Raw genomic sequence first — 8,893 nt, forward strand, 5'->3', positions numbered from 1 at the left:
TTATTTAAATTAATAAAAATAAAACTTATTGAAAAAGTTATTTAAAAGATACAGAAAAGAGAAAAAGTGCATATGTTACTCAAAATTTATATAAATTACAATTTATACTATTCATCTAAATATTCGGTTCACTTTAGGAAAGGTCTCGGTCATGGTCCATCTGAGATTTTAATCATTTCATTTATTCATTTATTTATCAGGGTCAACTCCCGCTCGTGTCAAAAGATAAAAATGTGTCAGATTTACAAAGGCATAATTGATCTTTTTTGACTGGTTAATGTTTAAGCCTGACAAAAACACAAATAAAGATTTTCTGACTTTTCTGACAGGACTTTGATGTTTTCTCCTTGACTTAGATTCTTGCTGCCTTGTACCTCACTTATAAGTCACTTTGGATAAAAGCGTCTGACAAACGACTACATGGAAATGGAAATACCTTAAAAATTAATACCTTAAAAAATCGGTTCAAATCAAATCAAGCTGTGGTGCAATTGAACAGAAAAAACAACGACAACAAACAAAAACAGATTCATGTATCTTGGCTTTGTCTTTTCTTCCTCCGTTAATAATCTTGCAGTGCCTCCGGTTTATGACAGAGTTCAATTCAATTCAATTCAACTTTATTTATATAGCGCCAATTCACAACAAAGTCATCTCAGGGCACTTTACAGAATAAAGTCAAGATTATAAAGATATATAAAGAGAACCCAACAATTCCCCCTGGAGCAAGCCATAGGCAACAGTGGAGAGGAAAAACTCCCTTTAACGGAAGAAACCTCCAGCAGAACCAGGCTCAGGGTGGACGGCCATCTGCCTCGACCGGTTGGGGTGAGTGGAAAGGGGAGAGAGAAAAGAACAGAGCAACAAAAGCAACAACAAAACATCTGGCAGATTGGTAGGATCAGTAGCTTCACGCTGGAAGACACACAGCTTCAAAGCCGGGGGACACCTGCAGAAAGGGACAGAGAGAGGGGGACAGAGGAGGACAAAGACAACTACGGGAGAGAACACACAGAGTTAATGACATACAGTGGTGACAATTGCTGGATGAGAGGAGAGGAGAGATGGTCAAGAGGAGGAAAGGAGCTCAGTGCATTGGGGGGTGGGTCCCCCAGCAGTCTAAGCCTATGGCAGCATAACTATAACTAACTATATGCTTTATTAAAAAGGAAGGTTTTAAGCCTAGACTTAAAAGTTGAGAGGGTGTGTGCTTCCCGAATCTGAACTGGGAGCTGGTTCCACAAGAGAGGAGCTTGATAGCTAAAGGCTCTACCTCCCATTCTACTTTTGGAAATTCTGGGAACCACAAGTAGGCCTGCATTCTGAGAGCGAAGTGGTCTACTGGGATGATATGGTGCTATGAGGTCTTCTAAATATGATGGAGCCTGGCCATTTAGAGCTTTATATGTAAGAAGCAGGGTTTTAAATTCTATTCTAGATTTAATGGGAAGTCAATGGAGAGAAGTTAGTGAAGGTGAAATATGATCTCTCTTGCTGATTCCAGTCAGCACTCTTGCTGCAGCATTTTGGATTAATTGCAGGCTCTTTAGTTACTGGGGCATCCTGAAAGTAGGGAATTACAGTAGTCCAACCTAGAGGTAACAAATGCATGGACCAGTTTTTCGGCATCACTTTGAGACAGGATGCTCCTAATTTTGGCAATGTTCCATAGGTGGAAGAAGGCTGTTCTAGAGATTTGTTTTATATGTGAGTTAAAGGACAGATCCTGATCAAACATAACTCCAAGGTTCCTTGCAGTAGTACTGGAGGCCAGACTTATGCCATCTAGTGTAACACTATGGTTGGACATCATATCTCTGAGATTTTTGGGCCCAAATACTATGACTTCAGTTTTGTCTGAGTTTAAAAGTAAAAAATTGTGGGACATCCAGGCCTTTATGTCTTGTAGGCTTGAAGCTTTATTAACTGATTATTTTCATCTGGTTCCATAGATAAATATAGCTGGGTATCATCAGCATAACAGTGGAAATTTATGGAGTGTTTTCTAATAATGTTGCCTAAAGGAGACATATATAAAGTAAAAAAGTATTGGTCCTAACACAGAGCCTTGTGGAACTCCATAGCTAACCTTTGTGTGCATGGAGGATTCATCATTAACATGAACAAATTGAAATCTATCAGATAGATAAGATTTAAACCAACCTAGTTCAGTTCCTTTAATCCCAATTTCATGTTCCAGTCTCTGTGATAAAATGTTATGATCAATGGTATCAAATGCAGCACTAAGATCTAACAGAACAAGTATAGAGATGAGTCCAGTATCTGAGGCCATGAGAAAATCGTTGGTGACTTTTACCAGTGCTGTTTCTGTACTATGATGAACTCTAAATCCTGACTTAAAGTCTTCATGCAAATTATTCCTATGAAGGTGATCACATAATTGTTTTGCGACTACTTTTTCAATTATTTTAGAAATAAAGGGGAGATTAGATATTGGTCTGTAATTGGCTAAAACACCTGGGTCAAGACAGGGTTTTTTAAGTAATGGTTTAATTACAGCTACCTTATAGGCCTGTGGTACATAGCCTGTTTCTAAAGATAGATTGATGATATCTAATATGAACGTATCTATTAAGGGTAAAGCTTCCTTGAGCAGCTTAGTTGGAATAGGGTCTAGCAGACATGGTGTAACAGGGATTGGGGCCTTATCGATGACTCTAGCACTGCTGTACATGAAGATCTAACTGTAATATTTGGGGGGAGGATCTGGTGAATTCTTTCTCTAATAGCTACAATTTTATTCATAAAGAAAGTCATGAAGTCATTGCTGCTCAGAGTTAAGGGAAAACTAGGCTCAACAGAACTATGGCTCTTAGTCAGTCTGGCTACAGTGCTGAACAGGAACTGGGGGTTGTTCTTGTTTTCTTCTATTAATGATGAATAATATGCTGTTCTGGCATCACAGAGCTTTTTGTACATTTTTAAACTGTTTTTCCAGGCTAAATGAGATTCTTCTAAATTTCTGGAACGCCACTTCCTTTCTAACTTTCGTGTTTCCTGTTTTAAGTTGCGTGTTTGTGAGCTATACCATGGAGATCACAGGCAGCTGAAGGTTTCACATTTCGATCCATGTTTCTAAGGGAACAATGTTACGTGTTTACCTGTTACCTGTTTTAGCTTTTTTTACATGACTGACCAGTGGATTACTGTAGTTTGTTGGTTTATTGTGTCCTGATGGATTATGTTGATTTTCATAAGTTTCGTTTTACACTACAGCTTTTTTGATGATGCACTTTGCTGTGGACCCTATGGAAGAAGATTAGCTGCTGCTGTACAAACAAACAGGCCTGAAAATCCTACAGAAAATACAAATGAGGGTTATACTTGATGTACATGCTTAATGCAGACCATGAACCCCCCCCAGCCACCGTGCACCCTGAATGCATCACATCCACACTGTTCACTATCACTGATCAACTTTTTCTGCTTGACTGAGCCACAGGAAACAAGTGACGTGACTGGAATTAGAAAGTGACACATCCACTTTCTTCCTTCTTGTGCAGCTATTTTTAGAAGGTTGGGAATTAATTTAGGAGCAGCCAGTTCAAACAAACCAACTGATTTCTAATTACTATCGTTTAGAGGTGTGTGTGTGTGTGTGTGTGTGTGTGTGTGTGTGTGTGTGTGTGTGTGTGTGTGTGTGTGTACTTTCAAACCACCTTTGTTGCTCCATATAATCATTTGTAGAACAGAAAAAAAAAACTAAGGCTAAAATTGTCCTGTGGTGGGAATTTCCGCCGTGGCTCGTGCTTTGTGTGGAAATATCCAATTAGCTCTGCGGGTTAATTGCCCCCGTGAATAAACCATTAACTGCTCCCCCGCAGGAAACGACCGGCCCTTCATATAAATATCAGCTGGATTCAGGACAGACCCACAGGAAAACTGAAAACCCGACCAGAACTACCGGCATCATCCCAACCAGGCACCGTGAGACAACATGCTGCCCCGCTGCTCCGCTCTGCTCCTCCTCCTCCTCCTCTGCTCCGCCACCTCCTTCCAGGTGCTGCCGGAGGAAGCCGCTCCGCGCCGGGCTCGGTTCTCTGCCAACAGCCCCAGTGAGTCACGGTTCTGTTTTGTGGAGGTGTTTGGTGGTTTTAAGTGTGCAAACAGAGCAGCAGCAGCAACAAGTGAATGTGTGTGTGTGTGTATGTGTGTGTGTGTGTGTGTGTGTGTGTGTGTGTGTGTGTGTGTGTGTGTGTGTGTGTGTGTGTGTGTGTGTGTGTGTGTGTGTGTGTGTGTGTGTGTGTGTGTGTGTGTGTGTGTGGCTTTTAAAGGGACATTACAACTTATTTTTCTAACGCAGTGTTTTTTAATTGTGTCCTTTTTTAATTGTGTCCATCAGTTGGTTTCAGTCAGCGAAGGAATGTGACCAAGTAAATGTACTTGGACATTTTCTTGTTTGTGCTGTTTTACCACCACTACTACATTTACCTGCTATAAGAACTGAGCACTTGGCAGATTAGTGGCGAACAAATGAAAGGATTTATAAAATGTGATACATCACTATAAAGCCGATAAAGGATCCAAAATTCACTGCACCATGGCAACGCACAAATACTGCAGTACATGCTGCTGCATCAGTGCTGACAATGTGGTGCAAAGAATCACAGGTACTTTTTTTACACCTGTTCCCTTTAAAGCAGGTTTTGTTTCACATTAAGTACTTTTACTTGTGCAGGTGTCTTTGTGTTGTTTGGCTACTTTTACAGAAGTAAACACATGAATACATCTTTCTGTTAATTCTAGCGCTCGTGAGTCATCAGTAGCACTGTTTAAGTCTATGACACAACCACAGTATGAATCTATGTCCATGTACGTATCCACCCACACTGGAGGCTGCTCTCATGGTTTAATGAGCTCGTGGTGTGTTCGCAGCGGATGTGGCCAGATGTTTGAACGGAGCCGTGACTGTGGGCTGTGAGTTCTTTTCCTGTCTGGAAAACTCGACCTGCGACACCGACGGGATGCATGAGATCTGTGAGCTCTTCCTCCACACAGCTGCTACCTTCAACACAGAGGTCAGTCTGTCATTCTCGGCATCTGTTTTCGTGTCCCCGTCCTCCCATCCGTCTGTCCTTCTGTCTGTCTGTCTCACCACTCCGTGTGTTGTTGTACAGGGTAAAACCTTCGTCAAGAAGAGTCTGCAGTGCATCACCCAGAGAATCTCAGGGAAGATCTTCGAAACCATTCGCCGCTGCAACATCTTCCAGAGGATGATTGCTGAGGTGTGTTGGCTGGCACACACACACACACACACACACACACACACACACACACACACACACACACACACACACACACACACACACACACACACAGCCTCTCTCTTCCTCAACCAACCGTGCTTTTAATCTTTTCACACAGGTGCAAGAAGAGTGCTACACCAGTCTGGACATCTGCACTGTGGCTCGTACCAACCCCGATGCCATCGGAGAGGTGGTGCAGGTGCCGACTCACTTTCCCAACAGGTCGGGACACACCCACACTAAAACACATGCTCCCATCCACACAAGAAATGACACAAAACCAACTTGATTGTTGCGTCTCATTGAAACTGTTCTTTATTAGTTAGAAGATTGTTTTTCTTCCGGCCTTTCTGGAAAATCACCTGAACAAACAATGTGTCGCTGTCCGTTTTGCCCCTGGCTTTGCTGCTCTAACCTCTCCCTCGTGTGTCGGTGGTGTTCTCCAGGTACTACAGCACTCTGCTGCAGACCCTGCAGGCCTGTGATGAGGAGACAGTGGGAGTGGTGAGGGCCGGCCTCGTGGCCAGGCTGGGCCCCGACATGGAGACCTTCCTCCAGCTCGTCCAGGACAAACAGTGCCCCACGGGATCCGGCTCCGCCGCCTACAACAACCCTTCCAGCTGGAGAAACATGCCTGTGTTAAACATCCAGCCGGGCTTCAGAGGCCGAGACCCCACCCATCTGTTTGCCAGGAAGAGATCTGTGGACAACATCGAAGTTAAAGCTGAGAAGTAGATAAAACTCACACACATCCAACCCTGAATACTTTTTCCACACTCATGCATTTGCAAACCTGCAGCTTCCTCCTCACATCACTTCTCACGTCGATTTCCTGTGGCAGCCAGTAGCTTTAGATGGTGATTTGGGGCAATGATTACCACTACATACATCAGTCATTGTTCCTACATGACGTCACAGATTAACTCTTGCTGTTTATAAAGAGGCTGATTATTTATTTTGTTAAAAAGATTAATTTATGGGGCTGTTATATTTATGGCTGCTTTCACGCTGGTCGTGGAGCTGAAAAGTCTGAAATCACTGTATTAAAGTTTGGAGGTTACTGATGGTTTGTCTTAGAAATAAACAATGTGATGTGACTGATTTTGGGCTAATGTCATTTTTCTTGATGTATGAAAGGTCCCAAAGAATTCTCACAATTTACCCATAAAACTTGAAGCCACCATCAGAAACGTGGCCATATTCTGTATTTAGAGGGACAGTGTGAATACTGCACTAAAATTACACTCACACTTGTGTTTTCTTTGCATTTACATAAATCTAATAAAATATTAGTAACAAACAGCAATTACTTTCACATAAAATGATAATCACTTGAATTTGTGACACGTTAAGTGTATTTTTCTACCAACACAGGCTATTTATTTGTAATAGAGTCTTTTTACTTCGTGGTATTAACAGCAGGCTGCAGCAGTGTTTTCCGTGTCCCTGCAGAGGGACCACTGGAGGGTGACAAAGACAACATTCGTCTTCACTGTTCACAGAGTTTGTCGATCATGAAATGTCAAGTAAACATGCACGATTTGCACATTTAAGATTAAAATATTACTCAGGGTTGTTCTAAAGCTTGACTGGAGACGTGTCTTCAGGTTTGTTCTGTCAAAATAATGGAGCCGTCAAACAATACACTCAAGCAGGACTCCACCAACCACTTTGACCTCGATAACAAACCCATAGAATTCTCAATTTTCTGACAGTTTCAGAGGAAAACTGAAACTTTGACCTTGTAAAAGTAGAATTCCTGGCAGACCTGCTGTACTGGATTGTATTAAACTGGAGTAACTAAAGAATTGGACGGAGAGATTATCAGCAGTCTCAGTTGAAATGGTGCAATAGCTTTGTCCATTTCCATCATCCAGCTCAGACGAGGGATAAAATCATTCACTCCCTTCATTTCCTAATTTTCTGTGGGCTCATTTTTTACCAAACGTTTGCTAAATTCAGGCTGCTCCTTGGTGCTGAGGCAGATCCTGTTCCAAAAACATGGGATATTTTGGAAAAAGCGTTTACACCCAGAGTCCACAGAAGGCCTCAATCCCACTTGAGTGAGGAACAGATGATTTCACTCCGAATAAACAACCACTGGGGTGAAAGAGGACACACACACACACACACACACACGCACACACACACACACACACACAAACACACACTCTTCTGTAAAAGGTAAATAGCACAGCAAATAGCAGACTTGTTGGCTCAGGGTGTTAAGCGACACCTCGATTGCTCTCACTCACAGCCATCTGTCAGAGAAGCTAATGGATGAGCAATAATGATTCCTCACCTCAGTGATATGGCCCATTAGCCTCCATCAGACAGGATGAGAAGGACCCTCCTTCCCCCTCTGTCCATCCCGTGGAGGGGGGTGTTTATCTCCAGCTCAGCAGGGAGCTCCCATAGCTCACCGCGTGGCAGTTTGTCCTGCTGATAGCAGGGCGGGCGGCTGCGTTAACAGCCCTCATTTCCCCAGAATTAGAGCTGTTAAACTGCAGCTTTCGGTTTACTGAAGGATCTGGATCTGCAAGACAGCGATCAAACATCAGAGGCACTTTACCGCGTTTTCCAGGAGAGTAACAAAGACAGAGGTCAGTAAATAAACGCAGGCTTTTTTGGTGTAAACTTAAATCAAACTAAAGCCTCCTTCACTCTGGCTCTGGAACAACATGACAGACAAATTACAGACTGTGAGAAGTCATGCGTCAGACGCCACGGCAGTCGCCTGGTAGAAATGTTGTCAACGTGCTCATTCACCCGCAATACCTTTAAATTTAATGGGACTGTGAATTATATGGAATAATACCGTTCTGTCGTAAGTAGAAACACTTTGGACTGTGTCATACAATATATCAACATCACCTCAGTGCAAAACAATGGACTGTACACAGATATTCTATATTTTATTTTTCCACTTTGGTAAATTCATGTACAGTTTCCATATCTTTATCCATAAAACATCCCGTCAACTTAAGCAGCCTGCTCCAGGCACATAATCTGAACTTTGTCCTAAGGGCCTCACAGGATAAACTGCCGGTAAAGTCCAGAGAACATCAGGATTTCAGTGCATGTGTGCGGGTTTAGGAACACACACACACACAGGACAGCGATACCTCAGAGGCTGCATATAGGCAAGAAAAAGCAGGTAAATGTCTGGGGTTAGGGTCCCTGAAGGCACTGGGGCAGGAGCTGCTTTGGGCTGATGACACTATGCAGCTCATTTCCTAATATTAACGAGCACAAAGGCAGAAATAGATCCACTTGTTGGATCCTAACAATACGGACAAAGACATCGCATTTAATTTGCTGATGTTGGGGATTTATTATTAATATCCGTACAAAAGCCGTTTGTGTGTTATGCACAATCAAATGTTCACAAGAAGAAATTATTCAGAACAACAACAAGGTGGGTGGTTCGGGGGCCTTGACAGGCTTCTTTGTCCTGGTTGTGATGCTTTGAGCTAAATGCTGACATTCACAAACTTCACCAGCTTAGTTTGGCACATTAGCTTGTTGCCATTTGCTGTTTGAACTGAGGCTCGTGGGAAAGTCTGTACGTTTGCAGGCGTTTATCTTTTTAATGCAAATGTTGACCTGATGACAGTTATTAAAAT

The 8,893-nt window shown here is 42.6% G+C and overlaps 1 protein-coding gene across 1 annotated transcript; it reads left to right on the forward strand.

Annotated features, from left to right (window-relative positions):
• Nucleotides 1-3,910: 3,910 nt before the first annotated feature.
• stc1l (stanniocalcin 1, like) lies at nucleotides 3,911-7,559 on the forward strand. Its single transcript, XM_067484222.1, has 5 exons — nucleotides 3,911-4,076; nucleotides 4,897-5,039; nucleotides 5,139-5,246; nucleotides 5,386-5,489; nucleotides 5,714-7,559. The coding sequence occupies exons 1-5, from the start codon at nucleotides 3,959-3,961 to the stop codon at nucleotides 6,000-6,002; spliced, it is 762 nt and encodes a 253-aa protein (XP_067340323.1). The 5' UTR covers nucleotides 3,911-3,958; the 3' UTR covers nucleotides 6,003-7,559.
• Nucleotides 7,560-8,893: the final 1,334 nt, after the last annotated feature.

This window comes from Channa argus, chromosome 18, assembly GCF_033026475.1.
Source record: "Channa argus isolate prfri chromosome 18, Channa argus male v1.0, whole genome shotgun sequence".
Classification (NCBI taxonomy): domain Eukaryota; kingdom Metazoa; phylum Chordata; class Actinopteri; order Anabantiformes; family Channidae; genus Channa; species Channa argus.

Excerpts from the sequence above, each read along its gene's own strand:
- stc1l (XM_067484222.1), top strand. The coding sequence starts at position 3,959 with ATGCTGCCCCGCTGCTCCGCTCTGCTCCTCCTCCTCCTCCTCTGCTCC. Across the intron at positions 4,077-4,896 it reads GTTCTCTGCCAACAGCCCCA|CGGATGTGGCCAGATGTTTG; the intron begins GTGAGTCACGGT and ends GTGTGTTCGCAG. Across the intron at positions 5,040-5,138 it reads CTGCTACCTTCAACACAGAG|GGTAAAACCTTCGTCAAGAA; the intron begins GTCAGTCTGTCA and ends GTTGTTGTACAG.